General features: G+C 35.7%; 1 protein-coding gene across 2 annotated transcripts in view; it reads left to right on the forward strand.

The window, feature by feature from the left end:
• The window catches only part of CD86 (CD86 molecule), a 79,518-nt gene extending 57,481 nt beyond the window's left edge, over positions 1 to 22,037 (forward strand). For both annotated transcript variants that reach the window (XM_031959729.1, XM_031959730.1), the window contains exons 4-8: positions 332 to 673; positions 1,519 to 1,830; positions 5,884 to 6,004; positions 21,461 to 21,508; positions 21,911 to 22,037. In XM_031959729.1, coding sequence (XP_031815589.1) covers positions 332 to 673; positions 1,519 to 1,830; positions 5,884 to 6,004; positions 21,461 to 21,508; positions 21,911 to 21,968 — 881 coding nt within the window. In that variant the 3' untranslated portion in view covers positions 21,969 to 22,037. The remainder of the gene's footprint in view (positions 1 to 331; positions 674 to 1,518; positions 1,831 to 5,883; positions 6,005 to 21,460; positions 21,509 to 21,910) is intronic.
• The last annotated feature ends 3,184 nt before the right edge of the window (positions 22,038 to 25,221 follow it).

Raw genomic sequence — 25,221 nt, forward strand, 5'->3', positions numbered from 1 at the left:
TGCTGTTCATAGCCCTCCCTCCTCCTCCTCTTTTCTTAGCTCCTAAGGCCTCTTTATCAAGAACTATGCTCAGGGTTGATCTTAGCATCCCCTGCAAAGGCAGCTTAGATAAGTACCATATTAAGCAGCTCCACGCATTTTCCCAGCTCTCTGCTGACCCCACTTGGGCATTTTGTTTCAGCACAGCTTTACCTATATAGCCATATCATTTATTTATCACAGGTATCATTTATTTATACTGACACTGGTAAGGCAGGATTATATATTTATTGTGGATAAATGAAAGTGAATTTTCTTTTTCCCTTTTTTGTCTATCTCTCTTCCAATTTAGTTGCGTTTGCCACAGAATTAGAAATCGAGGCATTTTTCAATAAGACCACAAAGCTGCCATGTAATTTCAAGAATCCTCAAAACATCGGCCCGGAAGAATTGGTGATATTTTGGCAAGGTGGCAGAGACTGTGTTCTGTATGAATTCTATCGTGGAAAGGAGAACCTGATGTATGTTAATTCCAAGTACATTAATCGAACCAAGTTAAACCCAAACACTTGGGTTTTACAGCTCCAGAATGTTCAGATTATGGACCAGGGCACGTATACATGTTTTGTCCAACATTATGGGTCCAAAGGACCAGTTGTCATCCATCAGTTTTCTTTTCAGCTGTCTGTCTTTGGTAAGTAGTCACTTATGGTTCTTGAATACTACCTGGTAAGCCTTATAAAGGCAAAGCAGAGCAGTATCTGAAAAGTCCACTGCAGGTATATTTAGAGATTCAATTAAATAAAAAATCCATGTTGCTTTTTACCATTTGATGTGCAAAATCACTGAGAATATCTGTTTGGGAAAGGAACAATCAAATAAACAAAAGCAATTATGGATAAATATAATATAAAGATAGTTTTAAAAAATTCTCACTTTGGTCAACAGGACAATTCATAACAACTTAGCTTGGGGTGATCCTTTATGGTCTTTGAACCCCTTTTGGAGCATAAAGGACATTACAAACATTTCTAAGGATCTCCAGGAAATGAAAGATATTATAAGTTCCTAGGACTTAAGGACTATAAGAGTGAGCATTTAAAACTGGAAGGGGACAGCTACATGACAAATTATATAAAAAACAATGGATCTGGAGTCAGGAAGATATTTTCTGAGTTCAGAGTTCCATTCCTGAAAAAAAGGAATGAGCAAAGAGAGGTTACTGGAAATCTGATGATCATAGTTTGAAAGCTGGAAAGGATCTTAGAGATAATTTTTCCACATGACATAACTGAAGCCTGGGTCACATAGGTAGTAAATAATAGAGCTAGAATTTGAACCCATGTCTTCTGCCATTTAATCCATAACTGTGGTCATGGCAACATCAGTTACATTCCAAGTTATTCTAAGAATATCTATCCTCCTTTCCCTTTAGCCAAGGACCATTCCCTCACCCCATTCCCCACCCTTAACTCTAGCTGAATCTAGGTTTGAAATGAAAGGAAAAAAAGATGTTAATATCTCAATTATGTTTTCTAGCCCCTTTCAGTAAACCTGAAATAATACAACTGGACAACAAGACTGCAGAAATTGGATCTGTTATGAACATTTCCTGTTCTGCTAACCAAGGTTATCCAAAGCCTCGGAAGATGTATTGGAAAGTAGAAACTACAAATTCAACCAAGTATCCTGGGGATATGCATGTGTTCCAAGATAATACCAACCAACTCTACAATGTTACCACTATCTTGTCTTTGCCCATTAATGGTACTTCCCCCTGGATAAACATCACTTGCTTGGTACAGACACAGGAGTCAATGGAACCCCTTACATCTGAGACTATGCACATAAGTAAGATTCCTTATACAGTTCATATTCTAAATGGGTAGTAAATACACATTTAAATTAAGATTATGGGTCTCAAGTCCGGAAATAAATCAAAGCCATGGGTTGAAGGATAAAATGTCTTTAATTGAGATTATTGGGCAGTAAACCTGCCACCTTGGGGCTATCCCATGAGTGAAGAGCATAATTGATTGTCCAACCAAGAGATCATGAAAGATTTTTTATATTTTTAGGAGGGGAGGGGAGAGGAGGAGATATGAGGTAGCAAGGTCTGGTCCTGGAACCCCAGTGGTTCTTGGCAATCTAGGCAAGGGAAATTACTTTATTTTGCCTGTTTTGCCCTTCATGCCATAAATCCCAATAGAAGGGGGCAAAGTCATTAGAAACTGAAGTCCAGCTTAAGCTACATTCCTTTACAAGGTTGTTTCTGGGGAACTTAGGACGTAATTCAGCTTTAAATGTAGGGACATAAAGACATAACTGAAATTCTGACAATACTAGAAATAAAGGAATTAGTGGCAAGTAAATTTGGTATTAACAATTTTCTGTTATTATATTAACAATTACATTAACAATTTTCTCTCATGAGTAAAAAGCCAGGCATACTAGTGCAAACAGTTCAACTCAGCTTATCTTAATAAGTACTTGTGATATGCTGAATATTGGAGGCTACAAAACTGAAACAACAAATAGTCCCAGACCTACACAAGCTTACAAGTGATTAAGAGAAACATGTTGAATTTAAGATGGAAATCCAAATTGAGATATGTATTCAATGGGCATTTGGAAATAGAACTTTGGAGCTCTGGATATAAATTTTGGGTGAAGATATAACTTGGGAGTCATCTGAAGAGAAATGATCATTGAAGCCATAGGAATGAATAGGATTGCCAATAGAGAATACTAAGAAAAAAGAAAAGAGTAGCAATGGGTACCTTGAGAGGCATCCATGCTTAGGTTGAAAAAAAAAAAAAAGGAACAGTTAGATAAGAAAGAAAATCAGTGGAGAATAGTTTCACAAAAACCAAGGAAAGAATGAGTATTGTCTCAGAGAAGAGGGCGCACTCAACAATGTCGAATTTTCAAAAAAGTAAGAGAGGATTGAACACAAGATCAGATTTTCTTTTTTTTTTCTTTTCAATTTTTATTTTTTTTATTAATTTCTTTTTTGATTTTTTATTATCTTAAAATTTTTCTACTTTAATTTTTAATTTCTCCTTTGATTTTTCAGAATTTTAAATTTGGTATCTAATTAGTATTTTTTAATTTGTTCTTTTTCTAGCTTTTCAAGTTTTAAAATATTAATAGCGTTTTATTTTTCAAAATACATGAAAAGATAGTTTCAACGTTCACCCTTGCAAAACCTTGTGTTCCAAATTTTTCTCCCTTCCTTCCCTTCTCCTCACTCCTCTAGAAACCAAGTAATCCAATATAGGTTAAACATGTGCAATTCTTCTAAATATATTTCCATAATTATCCTGCTGCACAAGAAAAATCTGATGAAAGACATTTTTGTATATGTGGGTCTTTTTCTTTTTTTTAATGATCTCTTTGGGATATAGATCCTCTACAGACACTGATGAATCAAAGGGGATGCACAGGTTGATATCTCTTTGGGCATAGTCCCAAATTACTCTCCACATTGGTGGGATCAGTGGAATTTTCCATCAATGAAGAGGAAAGTAGAGCAATGATGAGGAGCTATTTTTCCGAATTGTATGCCAATAAATCTGGTAATCTAAGTGAAATGGATGAATACTTACAAAATTGCCCAGATTAACAAAGGGAGAAATAAATTACTTAAATAAATTCATTTTACTTTATTTATTTATCTGTCTATTTATTTATCTATTCATCTATTCATTCATTGATTCCTTCATTTATTTATTTTTGCTGAGGCAATTAGGTTAAGTGACTTGCCCAGGGTCACACAGCTAGGCCGTATTAAGTGTCTGAATCAGGATTTGAACTCAGGTCCTTCTGACTTCAGGGCTGGTGCTCTATATAGTGTGCCACTTAGCTGCCCCAAATAATTCCATTTTAGAATTAGAATTGGAATTTGAACAAGCCATTAATCAACTTCCTGAGAAAAAATCTCCAGGGCCAGATGGATTTACATGTGAATTCTACCAACATTTAAAGAACAATTAATTCCAATACTGTACAAAATATTTGGAAGAATAGGGAAAGAAGGAGTCCTACCAAAGTCCTTTTATGACACAGATATGGTACTGATCTGTAAACCAAGTAGAGTTAAAACAGAGAAAGAAAATTATAGACTAATTTCCCTAATGAATATTGATGCAAAATTTTAAATAACATATTAACAAAGATATTACAGCAAGTTATCCTCAGGATAATACACCATAACCAAGTAGGATTTATACCAGGAATGCAGAGCTGGTTTAATATCAGGAAAACTATTAGCATAATTGATAGTATCAATAACCAAACTAATAATCACAATTAGTTCTTATCAAAGGTATTTGCTCAGATAACATGGTAAAGATAGGTAATACAAAATATTCTCCTAAAAACCTGGTTCACTCCCCACAAAAACATACAGCATTCATAGGAAGGGTAGGCTTAAATTTACCATGACAGAGAGGTGCATGTGGAAAAAATATGTGTGACAAAGCTTTAATTCACATCATCTGCTTTGGAAGTTCTTCTCTCCGTGTAAAGACCTCATATAGAACTCTTATTCTCAATAATCTTTATTCTCAAAGAGAACCAAGGACATCACAAGTGATATCTTAACTATCCTTCTGGATTTAAGTGAGACAGAGCTGCATAAATTTATCCAGCCTCATGGATGAGATAGGCTTGAATCAAATCCTGAAAAATTATAGGATTTATATGGAGAGTACAAATGGGATAAAAGAGGGGAAAGCAATTTCAGGTGAATGGAATAGTGTTTTTAAAAATGGTGCAGTTCCAATGATCTCATGAGAAGAGAGCCATCTACATCTAGAAGAGGACTGTGGGAACTGAGTATACACTCACAGCATAGCATTTTCACTCTTTTTGTTGTTGTTTGCTTGCATCTTATTTTCTTTCTCATTTTTTTTTCTGGTTTGATTTGATTTTTCTTATGCAGCAAGATAATTGTATAAATATGTATGCATATATTGGATTTAACATATATTTCTACCATGTTTAACTAATATTGGATTACTTGCTATCTAAGGGAGAAGATGGGGGAAGAGGGGTATTGGAACACAAGGTTTTGCAAGGATTAATGTCAAAGAATTATCCATGCATATGTTTTGAAAAATCAAAAGCTTTAATAAAAAACATTTAAAATGGCACCAGGTGAGAAGGCTTATATATATTTAGTAGTGAGTATACCAACCTGGTTGTAGATGAAGGTTCATGTCAAAAAAAAAAAAAAAAAAAAAAAGGAATATGATAATGGTCAGACTGTGATGATCTTACCTCTCAAGGGCAAGGAGTTTAAATTTTAATTTATAGATGAAAGAGAGCTGTTAGAGTTTGAGGAGCAGAAATGTAACATTTAAGAGGACAAAACATTTGGTGGCATAGAGAGTGAGAGCGTGAGGGCTGAGAGAACAAATCGAAGACTGATGAGGTTATAAGGGTATGGAAAAAGATGGTGGCAGAGGGAATGAATACAGAGAGATGAATTTGGGAATTTTTAGGACTTAGTGACTGAATATGGGGATTACAAAAGGTAGGAAAAGGAGAGAAAAAAATCCAAAATGACTTGAGACACTTGCAATTATGTGGTATGCAATTATGATACAAGAATTCTATTCTTAGATGAATGTCTTCATGATCTCTTCAAGTCTTAGGAGTTTACTTGTGCCCACACTTAAATGTATGGCTAAAAATGATTCAAGTTTCTAAGAAAGTGAGGCAAGAGTTAGTGCTGTTGGGACGATATACCATGACCTCTGGGACTTTACATGTCGGTTTTACTGTTTCTGGCCCTGAGGGTATCGGCAGCAAATGGGGAGATGAATACAATAAGAAGCAAACTACAGAAGTTTTAGCAATGACTTGGTTGACTGAATCCCTGTGATGATTTCCTTACAGAGATACAACCAAATGAAAACCCGGGGAGCAACCTCCTGATTCTTGGGCTAGTAACACCAGCATGTGCCATAATTGTGATTCTGTTGATCGTCACAATATTAACCAACTGCTGTGGTATGAGGTAAATGATTCAAACCTATTCAACCCACAGCTTGCCTATTTGCTTTTTTCCTGCCATGTGGTACACTTTATGCATACTCATTCAGTCATATCTAACTCTTCATAACCCCATCTGGGAGTTTTCTTGGTAAAAATACTGCAGTGGTTTGCCTTTTCATTTTCCAACTCATTTTTACAGTTAAGGAAACTGAGGCAAACAGGGCTAAGTGACTTGCCTAGGGTCACAATAGCTAGTGTCAAAATTCCCTCAAGGAGCAACTTCAATACAGAGTGTTATAAGAAGTCTATGGGACTGGATAACATCCATAGCTACTCAAGCCCTCATGCTCCAAAACTAAATGAGTTTTGTTTTGTTTTTGGTTTTTTTGTTTTTTTTATGCCTGGTATCTTCAAGTAATACAAGGATACTCTCAAGGTCTCTCTTAAGAACTTTAGAATTGATTATATGACTTGGGACACACTGCCACAAAACCACCCAGCATGGTGTGTCCTCATCAGAGAAGGCACTGTTCTCCATGAGCAAAGCAGAATTGAATTAGACCAGAAGTGTGAGATGCACAGTTAGAGAAGCACCCGGAAGGTTCATAGAGTCTATTTGTGAACAACCTGTGGCAGAGCATTTCAAGATTGTATTGATCTGATCAGCCACAGTAAGACACATTGTACCTCAATTCTAACATAGTGAGGTCATTTTGGTCCTCTTGGAGAATAAAGGCTCAAGGAAGATCCCCAAGGAGAAGGCCAAGGCTTCTTTACAGTGGTGCTTGTTAAATTGATTTTCCTTTTTACCCCCATTAAATAGTATTTTATTTTTCTAATTACATGGAAAGATAGCTTTCAACATTCATTTTTGTAATATTTTGACTTATTTCCTAAATTTCTTTCCTGACTCTCTCCCTTACTTCTTTCCCCAAAATAGCAAGCAATGTGACATAGCTTATACACATACGATCATTTTAAACATATTTCAAGTAAATTGATTTTCCTGATCATGTCACCACTATCTCCATTCAGTACACTACAGTGGCTTTCGGTTGCCTCCAGGATTAAATACAAAATCCTCTTTTTATCTTTTAAAGTCCTTCGTAGCCTGTCCCTTTCAACAGTCATTTTTTAAAGCCATGCCTGATGCTTTATGACCCCATTTGGTGTCTTCTTCAGTACTGGAATGATTTGCCATTTCCTTTTCCAACACATTTTACAGAAGAGGAGGCAGAGGCAAATTGAGTTAAATGACTTGTCCAGGGTCACATAGCTATTTAGTGGCTGAGGCAGGATTTGAATTCAGGAAGAGGAGTTTTCCTGATTTTAGGCTCAGGGCTTTATCTACTTCTCTTTGTAGCTTCCCTTTGTTTCCTTCCTACCTTTCCTTTTTATATCTTACTCCCCTCACCTCTGCAATTCAGTTATATTGCCCTCCTTGACATTTTTCAAACACAGCATTCTACTTCCTTGGGCATTTTTTCTGGCTGGAACTCTCTCTTCCTCATTTCCACCATCTGTATCCCATGGCCTCCTTCAAATTCCAGTTAAAATCCTATCTTCTAGAGCAAAACATCTTAAATTGTTTGTGGCAGCCCTATATGAGGGTCACATAACTGGATGTGTGGGTTGTGAAAAATTTGGCAACAGTAAAAAGTATCAAAAATTCCACCATGATGTCAATATAAATATAGTCTAGCTTCCTGTACTGACATTTATAAAAGGCCCTAATAGACTGAACCTGTTTCTTGAGGAATCCCAGGCTATAGGAATATGGGGGAAGAAAAGACACAGAGAGATTCTCTTATCCAATCCTTGCATTTTTGCAGTGGAAAAACTCAGGATCAGAGAGATTAGGTGGTAGAGCCAGGGAACCCAGATCTCCAAAACCTTTACCACGAGGCCATCCTGCTTCCTAGGAGACTGGACTCTTCAACCTGATGCCCACAGATCAAAGGTCTGACTGATATGTAAAGACATTCTTGAAGGTCAAAGTTGAAAGGATTTCCTTAAACTTGGACAGTAGGATCATCTGCTTCACATGGCATTTTAAACCAACCAGCTCCAAATCACCCTACATTTCTCCTTTTACTTCTGAAGTATTATTTTATCCTATTCCTCTCCCACTCTACACCCCCACCATTTTTCCTATTATCTGCATGTATATTAGATTTTCCACAGACTTCTCTTAGGGTTTATTCCAGCATCTTTGAAATAGGCAGAGAGAGCAGGAATTTAAAAACAAAAAAAGTCCCCCCCCCTCCCCCCGCCAATCTCCTAGGCAGGGAGTTACCTGGAAACCTAAAAATATCTAATAATAGTTAAAAAATTAGTCTTTTTTTCTGTCATAAGCCTTCTGTTCCCAGTCATGTGTGTATTTATTTAACTAATGGATGGTGTCTTCATTAATGGCCATTGATCATCAAAGCAGGATGCTATCAAATAGGGAAAGTTCTGATTGTTGCTGGCCATTTGGGGGAATGTAGGTCAATCACACAATAAGATCCAGATACTCTAATCCTTAGCAACAGAAAGAACAAGATGGTGTCATACAATATTTAAATTCTCTGAGTTTGGAAATTCTTAGAGAGCTCTGGGGACTTAGTTGATGAATCCTTTAAACATGAGATTCTATTAAGTAAAAGATAATTCTGCATGCAGATAAACACATACAAGCAAGCAAACACCCACTTATCAAGAAATATCCTAGCATTGTAGAAGTATACTTAGTCTGGAGCCAGAAGGGTCTAAGTTCATATCATCATCATCTATGCTTATTATTTGTGTGACCTTGGGCAAGTTGCTTCAATTATAAAATGAGGACGTTGGGTGAGCTTATTCTCTGATATTCTTTTCAGCAGTAAATCTCTGATCTCATGTTCTGTGACACTCTTCCCCTAACAGGAAGGGACCTTAAAGGTCATCCTGTCTCAGCCAGTTTTTACCGCTCCTGACAGGTGGCCATTCATTCAATCACTGCTGGATTCCTCACATTCTGTACTGCCTCTTGAAGCAGGTCTTCTCCAGACTGGACTGTTCTCATTGTTAAAAGGGTCTTTCTTCTGTTGAATTGAAATTGGTCTTCAAGGCCTTTATTTCCAAATTTCTCCTGTTGATCTGAGTTTTATCTTCTGGAGCAATGGAGGAAAATTATGGACTCATGCATTTGGAGTTGGAAGGGTTTCAGGAGCCATCTTGTCCTATTTATAGATGAGGAAATACAGTCTAGTGCATTAAATACATAGATATAACAATTATGTCTTTCCTAAGTCTTCTTGTCTCTAAGTTAAATTCATCTAGCCTCTCATAGTCAGACCCTTATTCAAAATTTTTGAATTGAGGACCAAAGTCCAGACATGGCCTTACCAGTGGAGACAACAAGCCTATTACTTTGCTTGCTGTGGTCCAGTGGTCTCCACAGTGGTATCAGTTCCCTCCTGTGACCTCCAGGCCACAACCTGATCCAAAAGAGTATGTGATTGACTAAGTAGAGAATGAAAAGGGCTTATCTTCAACCCAAATATATGCTACCTTTATTCCTCATTACTCCCCCCAGCACTCTGCTGTGCAAGCTCCCAGCTTTCTCCCTTCTTAGATAGCTCTCAATCTCCTAACCACCATTCAGACATTCATGGCAGTAATACCACAGGCTTCATTTTGAAAATATACTTGCCTCCCCCATCACATTTATGTTTCTCCTCTTCCTCTTCCTCCTCCTTCTCCTCCTTTTCCTTTCCCTCCTTCCTCTTCCTCCTCCTCCTCTTCTTCTTCCTTTTCCTTTCTTCCCTTTCTCCTCCTCCCTCTTCCTCTTCTTCTTCCTTCTCCTCTTCCTTTCCCCCCTTCCTCTTCCTTTTCCTTTCTCCCCTTCCTCCTCTCCCCTCTTCCTCTTCCTCCTCCTCCTCTTCCTCCTCAGAGGATGGTACTCTTTTGGTACTTTAGATGAGACAGAGTGAGTCCAACAAGATGAGATGGTTTGTGATCTTCACTGCAGATGTCATTCCATTATGCACAGACACCCCACCCCATTCCTCTCAAACAGACTCTTCTTCCAGACTTCCTAATTACTTCTGAAGACACCAATCCCTCCAGTCACACAGGCTCACAACCTCAGTGTAATCTTTAGCTGCTCACTCTCCTCATTCCACATACCCAAATTTTAAGTTAAATCTTGTTGATTCTATTCCTACACTGCTAGCATATTGTTATATTTTATTGTTGGTGCAGCTAAGTGGTGCAATGGATAGAGTGCCCTTACTGGAGTCAGAAAGCCTCATCTTCCTAAATTCAAATCTAGTATCAGATACTAGTGAGATGGCTTTAGGCACATCAATCCTATTTCCCTCAGTTTCTTCGTAAAATGAGCTGGAGAAAGAAATTAAAAAAAAAACCACTCAAGTATATTTGCTGAGAAAACACCAAATAGGGTCACAAAAAGTCACACACAACTGAAAATGACTGAACAATGAGAAACCAAATTATTCTTGCTGCTCTGTTTCTCCCCTCTCTAATCCCTCCACATAATTGCCAAAGTGACTTTTCTTAAAGCACAATTATGACCAGGTCACTCTCCTAGTCAATAAACTCCAGTGACTCCCTATTAACTTTAGGTTCAAATATTATTTCATTTTTATCTCATCTTTTAAAATGTTCATTTAATGCTATTTTTGTAATACACAACATGGTGGAAAATGTTAGTAAATATGTATAACTTATGAATGAGTAAATATACAGATTTTTGGGAATATGTGATCAAAATGTTTTATTGATAAAGATGTATAATCAAAAAAATCTGGAGACCAATGCTCTAGATGTCAAATACCTTAGCCAAATCATTAACAAGTTAAAATGCAGAGAGAGTTTTCTCTTCAGGGACCTCAGGAGAGATCCTTGATTCACCTAAGTGGTTGTAATGGTAGGATAATAGAAACATAGAGCTAGAAAGGATAGAACCTTCAGGATTAGCCCAAAAGGCCATGGGCAGATCCCTTTGCAGGAATTTTTCACTAGTGGGGGTTCAGTGTAGTTATGGGATATAGAAAAGTCCCACCTCCCAATTCTCCCCACTGAAAGAACAGGGAGGTTCTTTCTGTGGCCTGGGGACAAAGTGCCCCATTTCTCAATAGGGTTATTGCCAAGGTTAGTGTTAGTGATTTGACCTGTTTTAAAATTTTGTTTAGAGAGCTACTTTCAACCACTTGCCTAGTCAACTAATTGTAAAAGGTAAGGCTGTTTATATTTAATTAATTCAGTTAAAGCTAAAGGGAATTTCTTAATGTTAAATGAGTTACTTAGCTGAAATTAACACTTCTATCTCCTACAAATCATATTTCTCCTAAAGCTTACCTGTATAATTTTATACCTGGGCAAATGACTGAAACTTTCTGATCCTCACCTTTATTAGCTATAAAATGAGGGGATTGAACTAGATGGCTCCTAAGGTCCCCTTCTAGCTCCAAATCTATGATCCAGGGGTTTTGTGAGACTCAGCAGCCATACAGACTTCTTGACTAAACTGCTTCCAAACTAGCTTTTCCTTAAGCTAGAGTTGTTAGTTAATTAATCAAAAAGCATTTATTAAGCAACTACAATGTGTCAGGCACTGTGCTAAGGGCTGGTTGGCACTGGATTAAGAAAAAAGCAAACAAATTGTAAATATAAGACTTTTAGAAGTCTTGTTAGATTTGTGATTCTATCAGAGGCAGCTAGGTGGCACAGTAGCAGGCGTCAAGAAGGCATGAGTTTAAATTTAACCTCAGACATTTAATTAATTGTGTGACTCTAGACAAGTCATTTAACCTACCTGCCTTAGTTTCCTCAACTGTGTAATGGGGATAATAGTAACCTCCCAAGGTTTTTGTGAGGTTCAAATGAAATAATGCTTGTAAAACACTAAGCATAGTGCCTAGAACATAGTAAGTATTTAATAAATGCTTCCTTCCTTCCTTCCTTCCTTCCTTCCTTCCTTCCTTCCTTCCTTCCTTCCTTCCTTCCTTCCTCCCTCCCTTCCTTCCTTTCTTTCTGCTTTCAGTATTAACTATTTCTCAGGGATTTATCACCTCAGCACAACACGTGGCTATCTTACTTTTTTTTTTTTTTCATTTTTGCTACATTGACAACTCACTTTTCCCACTTACATGTGTCCATAGTGATGCCTTTAGGCCATTGCATGTGTTAATTTTATTTCCTCCCTTCACCACCTCACTTAATTTCATTGTGTTGGTTTTGGCTTAGCTTAGCTTAGCTTAGAAGGTTGTTTTAAATCATAATTTTGTCATCCATCACATTTATTTTGTGTAATTTGCTCATTGGATAAGCATCCCCTCTATGACTCATTCATGTGATTGATTTAAAAGAATGTCCAACAGACACAGCTGTTATGTTAGAAAATTAAAAGCAAATTGAGGATAATGGCTTGAGCATGATCAATTTATTGGTTAGGTTAGCAATAACCAATAAATGGGTTCACTGACCTCTCGATGACCAAAGACCACAAGACAGGGTTTACCATAGTTTTGGAAGTACTAAAAGAGAATTACAAAAGTGAGGAAAATGCAATTGGTTACAGAGTAGACAGCATTATGGGAATCAGGACAACATGATTTGTTGGAAATTGGGAATGAGGGCTAGTAATAACTCCCTTCTTCCCTTCTGTGATTAAGAAATGTTCAAGATTGGAGATGATGGACCAGACATTTGGAATAACAGATCTGACATCCTCGAAAGACAGTTTGGTAGTGTGAAGACACTAGATCAGATTCCCTGATGTCCACTTGCCTCCTTCAAAGATAACAGATTTCCTTGACACAAGATTAGACCAGTGATTAATAAGAGAATTGGATTTCTAAATTTAACTCATTACACAAGACAATTGAATTTCTGAACTAAGTTCAGAGACAATGAATCATGACTTAGAAGTAACAAGATAAAATCAATTAACTGCAAATATGATCAATTAAAGAAAGACACAGAATCAACCTTATTATTTCACAGTCTTATAACACTTTACTAGGAATTCTCCAGCCATTAATGAACACTTTGAATATAAAGTTGTGGACTTCTGGCCAAGATGGCGGCGAGGAGGCACACAGCTGTGTAAGCTCCGCATTTTCTCTCAGAACCCATCTCATTACAAGCTTCTGAATTAATGCCTGACAAAAAAAACCCCACAAATAGTTACCAAGAGAAGACATCCTTGAGATTCACCAGGAAAGGTCTGTTTTTGCTCGAGGGCAGGGGATGGTTTTAGATCGTGCACAGGCTGAGGGCAGCAGCAGTGAGAGCTCAGCAGGCAGCTCACAGCTGAGCAGATGATCTCAGCCGTCTCTGCGGGGAGAGCTTCACCACAGGATTGGATACTTTGCCCCTGGCAGCAAGTCAGTAGCCCAGCAGAGAAGCTAAAACACCAGGGTGAAGAATACAACCCCAAACAGCTGGAGTTCCTTGAGACCGGCCACCCCTCCCCCACAGCATCTCAGCACGCTCTCAGAGTCTCAGAGCGCAGGCGCAGCACAGTCCTGCTGGTGCCTCCCTGCTGCCCCCTCAGTCTGTAGAGGAAGCTCCATAACGCCACCCAGCCCCTCCCCCAAAAAAGCAGATTCCATTTGTGGGTTTTTTCCTTTTTTTTCTTTGCTAGTTTGTCTCTGATTCTTCTCTGACAAAATGAGCAAAAACTTAAAAAGGACTTTAACGATTGACAGCTTTTATACAGAGAACAGACTCTAAACCCTGAGGAGACTAAAACAGATTATCTTCAGGTGAATCCCCACAGGAGGAGATCATCTGTTCATCAGCACAGATGAACTAAGAAGAAATTAAAAGGCTCTCAAAGAGAGCTAGAAGAAAAATAGGAAAAGGAGAGGAGGCTTAAGAGAGTCTGAAGCATCCCACCATTTAAAGACAGAGGGATAAAGAAAAAAACTTGAAAATAAGAGTAGTGAACTGAAACAGAAAATATCAAAGAATAAATGGGAAAAAAACATTCCATAGAACAAATTGGACAATTAGAAAAGATAAAAAAAGGAGTGAAGAAAAACTTCATTGAAAAATAAGAATGAACTAATTTGAAACCAAGGAGAAAGAAGAATCAAACAAGACCAAAACCAAACAATGGAGAAAATGTGAAATACCTTCTGGGAAAAAACAGACCGGAAAACAGGTCTAGGAGAAAACTGAGAATATTGACCCCAGAAAAAAGAAAAAAAAGAGCCTGACACTATTTTTCCAGAAAAAAGAGAACTGCCCAGAAGTCATAGAAAAAGAGGGGCATTAAAGGATTCACTAACAAAGGGGATCCTAAAATCAAAGACAAGAAATATAGCTGGAACCCTCAAACAAAGGAAAAATACCCAAGCGGCTAGAAAACCCAACAAATAAAAGGAGCCAATAAGAATACCCAAGATCTAGCATCCATTAAAAGATCGGGGAATATGATATTCGGTAAGGAACTGGTATGCAACCAAAAATAAATCAAAGGAATGAGATCTTTTTCCAGGGAAGAAGACATTCAATGAAATAAGTAATTTCATATTTTTTGTGAAAAAACCAGAACTTAAAAGAATTTTGATCTAAATATAGAACTCAAGAAAAACCTAAAAAAGGTAAAAAAAATCTTAACTATTTTCTGTAAAGATGTATAAAAAAATAATGTTACCTTGTTCTAGAAATTGAGGTGAAAGACTTGTATCAGAAAAAGGGTAAAGTTACATTCCTCCAAAGAGGCAAAGGAAACATTATTCTAAGAAAAAGGGGGAAAATTAGGGGATTTTGATAAGAATTGATTTAAGAGAAAAAAATTTTTAGACATATTCAATATATGGGAAACTTCCCATCCTATTGAAAAGGAGGGGAAAGGAAAAGGGAAGGAATAAGCCACAGAAGGGAATCGAAACTGAGAGGGAAAGGAGAAGAAGGGGGGAACCCAAGGTGGGGAGGAGGGATTAAAAAAAGGAGGGCTGGAAGCAAGGGTGCCCAAGTTTAATACCGGAAGGGGGTGGGGAGAAGGGAAAAAGAAAATAGGGTTAACAAGATGGCAATAAACGGAATTGGAATTTTAACATAAATGTAATGGGGTAACCACCCCAAAAGAGGAAGGATTAGAAATGGATTAAAAGCCAAATCCCCAAATTGTTCCTCAAAACACATGAAGCAGGGGATACAGGGAAATAAAGGTAAAAAGGATGGAGAAATCTACTATATGGTGAAGTCAAAAAGGGGTAGCCATCCTGATCTCAGATCAAGCAAAAACAAAATTGATCTAATTAAAAGAATAAGGGGTATTTCTTGCCGGGATAGCATTAAAAATGAAGAAATCAATATTAAACATATATGCACCAAGTGGTGTAGCATCTAAATTTAAAAGAAAATTAAGAGAGCTGCAAGAAGAAATAGATAAAACTATAATAGTGGGATCCTAACCTTGCACCTCAGAATTAGATAAATCAAATCCACAAAATAAATAAGAAAGAAGTCAAAAGGTAAATAGAATATAAAAAAGTTAGATATGAAGTCTGGAGAAAAGAAATGGAGAAGAAAGAGTACACTTTTTTTTAGCAGTTCATGGAACCTATACAAAATAGACCAAATTTAGGACATAAAAAACCCAAACTCAAATGGGGCAGAAATAGTGAATGCATCCTTTTCAGACCACGATGCAAAAAAATTAACCCAAAAAAGCAGGAAAGGACCAAAAATAATTGAAACAAAAATTCCCTACTAGAAGATTTGGAAAAAAATCATGGACATAATTAATAACTTCACCTGAAATGACAAAATGAAATCATTCAAATGTGGGGATGATCCAAAGTGGTAATAAGGGAAATTTATATCTCTAGGGTTACTTGCATAAAGTAGAAAAGAGAAGGCAAAATTTTCAACTAAAAAATGCTAGAAAAGGAAAAATTAAACCCCTATAAACACTAAACTTGAAATTTAAAAAATAAAAAAGAGATCAAAAAATTGAAAGTAAAAAAAAAACTATTGAATTAATTAATAAACCAAGAGTTTTCTATGAAAACCAACAAAATAGACAAACCCTTAGTAAATCTGATTAAAAAAGGAAAGAGGAAAATCAAATTGTTAGTCTTAAAATGAAAAGGGAGAACTCCCACTAAAAGAGGAAATTAGAAATAATTAGAATTATTTTGCCCAATTTTATAATAAATTGAAACTTAAAATGAAATGGAAGAATACCTTCAAAAATATATTTCCCAGATTAAAGGGAAGAAGAAATACCTAAAAGTCTCATCTTGAAAGAAATAGAAAAGCATAACCAACTCCCTAAGAAAAAACTCCAGGACCAGATAGATTTAATGGAATTCTACCAAAATTTAAAGAAAATTAACCCCAATGCTATATAAAACATTTGAAAAAATGAAGGAGTCCACCAAACCCTTTTAAACACAGACATGGTACTGATAAAAACCAGGTAGGCTGAAAACAGAGAAAGAAAATTATAGACCTCTCTATAAACACTAAAACAAATAAAATATTAGCAAAAAGATTACAGAAAATCATCCCCAAAATACACTATGATCAAGTAGGAAACCCAGGAATGGGGTGGTTCAATATTAGGAAAATATTACAAATTGATATATCAAAAGCAAACTAACAAAAACCATATGATCATTCAATAGATGCAGAAAAGCATTTGATAAAAATCCAACATCCATTCCTAATAAAACACTTGAGAGTTAGGAATAAATGGACTTTTCTTAAAATAGTCAGGGGCAAATATTTAAAACCATCAGTGAATGCAATGGGGAAAAACTGGAATCTTTCCCGTAAGATCTGGAGGAAGAAGGCCCATGTCACCATTATTATTCAAATTGTATTAGAAACATTAGCCTTGGCAAAAAGAGTCGAGAAAGAGATTAAAGAATCAGAATAGGAGGGGAAACCAAACATCACCTTTTGATGATATGATGGTAACTTAGAGAACCCTTAGAATTTCATAAAAAGCTATTAGAAATAATCCATAATTTTAGCAAAGTTGGAAAAAAAAAGCCCCATAAACTCAGCATTTTTTATAATCACCAAAAAATCCAACAGCAAGAGATACAAAAGAAATTATTCAGAATAACTGTCAAGATAAAAATTTAATCACTACCAAAGGAAAGTCAGGGAATTATATGAGCAAATTACAAAAACTTTCCACACAAATAAAGTATTAAAAATTGAAAATATCATGTTCTGGAAGGTCGAGGAATAATAAAGATGACAAACTTAAACTAATCTATTTATTTAGTGCTATACCAATCAGATTCCAAGAAAAAATATTTTAAAATCTAAAAAATAAAACAAAATTCAATGGAATAATAAAAGTCAAGAATTCAAAAGAATTAATGAAAAATCAAATGAAGGTGGCCTCTTACCTGATCTAAAATATATTATAAAGCAGAGTCCCAAAACCATTTTATTTGGGAAAAGATTAGTTGATCGTGGAACAGGTTAGGTTCACAAGACAGAATAGTCAATATAAACAGTTTTGAAAACGCAAAGATCCCACTTTTGGGATGAACTATTATTTGACAAAACGTTGGGAAACTGGAAATTAGTATGGTAGAAATTATTCATGGATCCACACAACAATCAAACCAAGATAAGATCAAAATGGGTCCAGATTTGAAAAAGAACGGAATAAACAAATTAGAGGAAATAGGATAGTTTATTTCAGACTTTGGGAAGAGGAAGAAATTTGGACTAAAGATGAACTAGAGACCATTATTAATCAAAAATGAAAATTTTATTAATCAAATTAAAAAGTTTGACAAACAAAACTAAAAACAAGATTAGAAGGGGAAGAAAAATAAAAATTTTCACAGTTGGTTCTTGATAAAGGCTCATTTCCAAATATATAGAGAGCTGACTCTAATTTATAAGAAACCGCCATTCTCCAATTGATAAATGGTCGGATATAAAGAAATTTTCAGATGATGAAATTGAAATCATTACCACTCATATGAAAGAGTGTTCCAAATCAAAATCAGAGAAATGCAAATTAAGAAACCTGAGATACCCATACACCTGTCAGATTTAAAATGAAGGAAAAATAAATGAGTGTTGAGGATGGGAAACTGGACATTTAATTATTGATGGAGTTTGGGAAAATCCAACCATTCTGGAGCAATCTGAATTATCCCAAAAAGTTATCAAACTGTGCATACCCTTTGATCCAGAGTGTTTCTATCTTATACCCAAGGAAATACTAAAGAAGGAAAGGGACCAGTATTGGCCAAAATGTTTGACAGCCCTGTTTGGTTAGAAGTTGAAATTGAGTGGATGTCCATCAATTGAGAATGGTTGGGTAAATTTGGTATATGAAAGGAATATTATTTTCTGTAAGAAATGAACAAGATGAATACAGAAGCTTGAGAGAAAAGAATGATGCTAAGTGAAATGAGCAGAACCAAGAGATCATTTATATGTCAACAACATATTAAGGAAGATGTAACTGTGGAAGTGGATTTTTGGACAAAGAGACCAATTGTCAATTGATCAATGATGGCAGAAGACAACCCAAAAAAAAAAATGAAAAAAAAACTGTTTCTTTTTTTTTCTTCCCGGTTATTTTACCTTTATGAACCAATTTCTCCCTTGGCAACAAGAAATGTTTGGATCGCACACCATTGTATCTAGGAATACTAGGACATATTAAAATATATGGACCCCTTTGCCATCTAGGGAGGGGTGGGGTGGGAGGGGAAAATCGGAAAGAAGGAGTGCAAGGGATAAAAAAAAATTTCGGATGGATTCTTAATAAAGTTACTATAATAAAATTAAATTTAAAAAAAAAAAGAAAATAAAGTTTTTGAACCTTTAATAATTCTATTTCTAGTTACTATTCTTGTATTATTTATTATCTTATTTTAAATTACTTTATTAAAAAGATAATCATTATAATGTCTTGAGAAACTTTACCAGTGCCTTGCTTCAAATAAGAAAACCCCATCAATAACATTTATTTTTTTTCACCAATAACATTTAAGATAAGTTTAACATGATTATCCTATTTTGACTTCCAAGAAATACCACATTTTTTTCAAGTCTTATAAAGCAAAAATGTAATGATATGATTTAGAAATTTACTAGGAATCAATATAAAACTTTCCATTTTGTGTTTTTCTGAGTACATACTCTTTCCCATTTAGAAAATTAGGACATTTAGCATTCTCTAGTCTACAGGCAACTCTCCCATGCTCTAGGATGAGCAGCTTTGAAATCATATCAATGCCTTGAGTACCTTGTTATCTAATTAAAAGGGTTAGGCTGTTTCTTCATGAACTTTGAACTGTCATTTTTACAGTATTGTTCATTGCTTTTCATTTTAAATATTCTTCCTGGGGGAAATGAAAGCAAAATAGGAGTTAAATAAATCTGATTTCTTTTATCCTGATGGATCATGTCACTTCTCTGCTCTAAAATCACCAGTGACTCCCTAGTGTCTCTAGTTCACGTGGATTATTTGTGCCTGATAAATGGGAGAGCCTTTAAAGCTCTTATTGATCTGATCAGCCACAGTGGGACACACTATATACTATTCCAACATCATGATGTCATTTTAGTTTTCTTTGAGTACAGAAGACAACAAAACACAAATTATATTGGCAACTCTTTGGTTTGGAATCTAAAATACTTCACAATCTGGCTCTAAGCTACCTTTCCAGCTTTATCTCATATTACTTTCTTCCACAGACTCTTATGTTTCACCAAAATTTATTACCCGCCATTCCTTGAGTTCTAACATTTCATCTCCCACCTTCATGCATTTGCACAAACTATCCTCTATGCTTGAAATGTGTTCTCTCCTCATTTCTACCTTTCAAATTCTTTACCTGTCTTCAAAGAATAACTTAGTTGACACCCCCGTCATGAAGCCTTTTCTTCTTCCCCTCATAGGGAGTCAGCATTATATAATGGAAAGAATAGTAGATTAGGAAGAAATATGCATTCCTCAGATGTAGACTGAACAGCCAAGAAATCACAGACACTAAGGTTCAAATGACTGATAGATACTTCAGTTAGTTCTTTCAGAAGTATTCACATTTTAACAGGACATAAATCTGAACCAGAAGGAGTAAGTTTATAATTGTGGAATTTTTTACATCGGAAGCATGGGGTAGCTAGGAGTCTGGAAGACTCATCTTCCTGTTCAAATCTGGCCTCAGACACTAGCTATGTGACTCTGGGTAAGTCATTTAATCCTGTTTGCCTCAGTTTCCTAAAAATGACAAACTACTCCTTGGTATCTTTACCAAGAAAATGCCAAATAGGGTCACAAATAATCAGACATGACTGAAAAACTGACTCAGCCACAACAAAGACGGCATAATAGTCAACAGGATGATTTCAGAGAGGTTTGGAGAGACTTACATGAACTGATGCTAAGTGAACTAAGCAGAGCCAGGAGATCAGTCTCCACGGCAACAGGAAGATTATATGACAATAAACTCAACAATGAGATGAATCAGGCAATTTCCAATAATCTTGTGATGAAGAGAGCCATCTACACCCAGAGAGAGGACTGTAGGAACTAAGTGTGGATCACAACATAATATTTTCCCTTTTTTTGTTGTTTGCTTGCATTTTATTTTCTTTCTCATCTTTTTCCTTTTTGATCGGATTCTTCTTGTGCAGCAAGATAATTGTGGAAATATATGTATATATGTAGAAAAATTACACATGTTTAATATACTTGCAGTCTAGGGGAGGGAGTGGGGAGAAGGAAGGGAAAGATTTGTAACACAAGGTTTTGCAAGAGTGATTGTTGAAAATTGTCTTTGCATATATTTTGAAAATAAAAAGCTTTAATTTAAAAAAAAGGGAAAAAAAAAGATGGCATCATAGGATCGTAAAACTAAAACTAGAAGGAACCTTGCAGAAGAAGAAATGAGACTCAGGAAAGTTAAATAATTGCTTAATTGCCCAAGATCACACAGGTAAGTAAATATAAAAGAAGGTCCAGTTCTCTTTCCATTGTACCATATCTTTCCTATCCTGTCCTTTCTCCCCACCCTCCCATATGAAATCCTAGAGCTGTATTCCAAATACTGAGGCTGACCTGGCTCCTTATTCCTGCTATAGGCCACAAGATTTAAATCTGGAAGGAATCTTAGAAATCATCTAATATAACCACCTAACTTTACAGCTGAGGAAAATAAGCCCTAGAGAAGGGAACACGCCTTTCCCAAGATGCCAAAAGTAGTAGGGAGCAGAACCAGGATTTAAATCCAGTCTCTTTGCCTACAAATCAGGGTATCAAGGATTTAGAACTCCTGGGAGGACCATCTGGTCTGACCCTTTCATTTTATAGAGGAGAACATCAGGCCAAGAAAAATCAGTGATTGGTCCAGGGTCACACAATGATCCCTGTTCCTATATTTTGGCCATACAGCTTCTACAGGTCTTGGAAGTTATGTTTCTCTCCTGTTTTCCTATAGCAAGTCTCTTCTCTAAAGTTCTGATTTGTATCTTATTCCAGAAGCTCCCAATCCGTGAATGCAGAAGATAATGGACATCCTAAAGAAAGGTGAGTGCTTTGACCACATAGCAAGTATCATAAAACACAAAATAGCTTTAGAAAAAGAAATAGGAGTTTGAAAGACAGAGGGACCTAAGGAATGGTGTATTTCCACCCTGTCCTTCCTCCTTTAAAAAAAATTTTTTTTGGGTGAGGTGATTGGGGTTAAGTGACTTGCTAGGGTCACACAGATAGTAAGCATTAAATGTAACTCCAGAGCAGGTGCTTTATCTACTGCATCATCTAGCTGCCGTCCTGCCTCCTTTTTTTTTTTTTAAACCAACTCTAGCAATATCCATTTCTCCATTCACCTTTGCTATTTCCCCATACACCTCTGGCCCCATCCCTGAGGACTTGAAAGAAGGTAGTTTAAGTATGATCTTCATCATTTTTTTACTTTCATTTTCCCAGAGATGAAGTTTTGGAACCAATGAACTATGGAGTATGTGAAAAGACAGAAGATAGATGATATCTACTTTTATATTCTTTTAAAAATGTTATTTTAAGCATAAATATAAAATAAATGAAAAAAAATTACTACACAACAAAACATAAAAAATTCAAACAACAATAATGAATTCTCATTTTAGGAAAGACTATATAATAAATATAATACATTATGCTCAAAACTATATCTTTTCTTTGCTTCCTTGTAGGTTTTCTTTTTTTCTCTGCTATGTACTTTTTGCTTTATTTTTCTCTTTTCCTCTCTTTATCCTCCATTCCAAGAAAATTGCAATTAAGCATAGATGTATATTTCTATGTATAGATAAATATATATACATATACACACATATACATACATATATAACACATAGTTATTCATAATCATACATCTATTTGCACATATACATTCTGTTTTTCCAAAGGTGGATAACATCTTCTTTTATAAATCCAAATTTTTCCATTTTTTGTAACTCTACCAACTCATCATTTCATAATGTAATAGTACATTATAGTACTATTACAACTTTTTTCTATTTAGTTATTTTTAAATATTGTAAAATAATTTTTATTCATATAGCTTACACTTAATGATTTCCCTATTTTTCTCTTTCCATTAAACCTGATTTGGTTTTAAGTTTATCTGATATCATGATTTCTACCTTCACTTTTTTTACTTAAGAAATTCAACTCCTGTATTTATTTTATGTTTGTGTGTATCTCACATTTTTTAACATTTCCTGAAAGCAACATATTATTGAGTTCATATTTTTAATCTGTTTCCATTTTATGGGTAAAGCTATAATTACTTGTTTATTTTCTTCTTTCCTATTTTCTTTATTATCCTTCCCATCCTATTTCTGTCACTCTAGATTCCTCTATTTTACATCTACCTACTAGTCTGCCCTTCTTCTCCCTCTTTTAAGCTCTTCTCCCACTCTATCCTCTTCTTATTTCTTTTTGAAGTTAGGAGACTTTCATACACTTTTGGATATATATGTTGTTCTTTCTTTAAGCCATTCCTAATGAGAGTAAGGTTTTTAGTTCTGTACACACTTGCTCCTACTAGCTTCTTTTGTAGCTATTTTTCCTTTTTTTGGTCTCATTTGTATGAGAGAGTTGCTCATTTTTATTTACCCCCACATATGGTAATATTTTCATATATAAGAAGTAAATGATTTGACCTTATTGAGTCGCTTACATTTATATGTTTACCTTAAAATTTCTCTTGCTTGTTCTATGTCAAAATTTCCCTTTAGTTCTGCTATTTTTGTCACAAATATATGAAAGTCTGTTTGCCAAATATCCATTTTTTTTCATTCAGGATTATACTTAACTTTACAGGTAAGTTATCCTTAGTCATAATTATAGCTCTTTCGGTCTATGAAATATAGTATTCCAATGTTCACAACATATGAAAGCCAAGAAGCCAAAAGTTTTGTTCAGAGCAGGGTTAGAAGAACTAGCTTGTCTGGGAGACTCTTGATCAAAAGGAGTTACCATTCCTTACATTTCCAAACAATAATCCACCTTTGTTTTTCTTTTAATTTTTTATTATAGCTTTTTATTTACAAGATATATGCATAGGTAATTTTTCCACATTGACAATTGCAAAACCTTTTGTTCCAACTTTTCTCCTCCTTCCCTCCACCTCTTCCCCCCAGATGGCAGGTTGACCAATACATGTTAAATATGTCAAAGTATAAGTTAAATACAATATAAGTATACATGTGCAAACAGTTATTTTGCTGTACAAAAAGAATTGGGCTTTGAAATATTGTACAGTTAGCCTGTGAAGGAAATAAAAAATGCAGGCAGACAAAAATAGAGGGATTGGGAATTCTATGTAGTGGTTTATAGTCATCTCCCAGAGTTCTTTCCTGGGTGTAGCTAGTTCAGTTCATTACTGCTCCAGGAACTGATTTGGTTCATCTCATTGCTGAGGATGGCCAGGTCCATCAGAATTGGTCATCATATAGTATTGTTGTTGAACTCTATAATGATCTCCTGGTCCTGCTCATTTTACTCAGCATCAGTTCGTGTAAGTCTCTCCAGGTCTTTCTGAAATCATCCTGCTGGTCATTTCTTACCGAACAATAATATTCCATAACATTCATATACCACAATTTATTCAGTCATTCTCCAGTTGATGGGCATCCATTCAGTTTCCAGTTTCTGGCCACTACAAAGAGGGCTGCCACAAACATTCTTGCACATACAGGTCCCTTTCCCTTCTTTATGATCGCTTTGGGATATAAGCCCAATAGTAGCACTGCTGGATCAAAGGGTATACACAGTTTGATAACTTTTTGAGCATAATTCCAAATTGCTCTCCAGAATGGCTGGATGTATTCACAATTCCACCAACAATGTATCAGTGTCCCTGTTTTCCCACATCCCCTCCAACATTCTGCAAATAATCCACCTTTAATCATCAAGGTGTTTCTCTTTCCACATATTTTACCAATATTTTAAAGATTTCTTTATGGTCCTCTAAAAGATAATCTTGTGGTCTCTAAGTAATTGGGGGACTATCTATCTATCTATCCAGAGGTCTCTGGGGCAGCATTCTTTTTAGCAGGGTAATCACCACAAGAATATCCAAGTGTTAAAGTCCAGATTCTTTATTATCTCTTTCAAAATCTTGTCTCCTCGCCTAGGGTTTCAGCTAGAGGCCTTCCAGAGTCTTGGTTTCAGTGGAGAAACTAAGGAGGAGAGCCTACCACCAAGATATTGTGAGATGGGATGAATGAATCTGAATCCAAGGGCTTGTGCTTCAGCCTCCAGTCTGCTTGTTCTCTCTAGCTCTAATTCCACTTCTAAACAACTGGGGGAGTCATGGGTACATCTAAGTTTTTTCAAAGCCCTCTCTTTCATGAGGTGATTGGTGGATTCTTTCAATTTGTATTTTACCTTCTAGTTCTAGAATATCAGGACAATTTTCCTTGATAATTTCTTGAAAGATGATGTCCAGAGTCTTTATTATGACTTTCAGGTAGATCAATAACTTTCTTTTCTTATGGTTTATTTTTATTTTTATTTATTATAGCTTTTTATTTACAAGTTATATTACAAGTATGGGTAATTTTACAGCATTGACAATTGCCAAATATTTTGTTCCAATTTTCTCCCTCCTTTCCCCCACCCCCTCCCCCAGATGGCAGGTTGACCAATACATGTTAAATATGTTAAAGTATAAATTAAATACAATATTAGTATACATGTCCAAACAGTTATTTTGCTGTTCAAAAAGAATCAGACTTTGGAATAGTGTACAA

This window comes from Sarcophilus harrisii, chromosome 3 (assembly GCF_902635505.1).
Source record: "Sarcophilus harrisii chromosome 3, mSarHar1.11, whole genome shotgun sequence".
Taxonomy (NCBI): domain Eukaryota; kingdom Metazoa; phylum Chordata; class Mammalia; order Dasyuromorphia; family Dasyuridae; genus Sarcophilus; species Sarcophilus harrisii.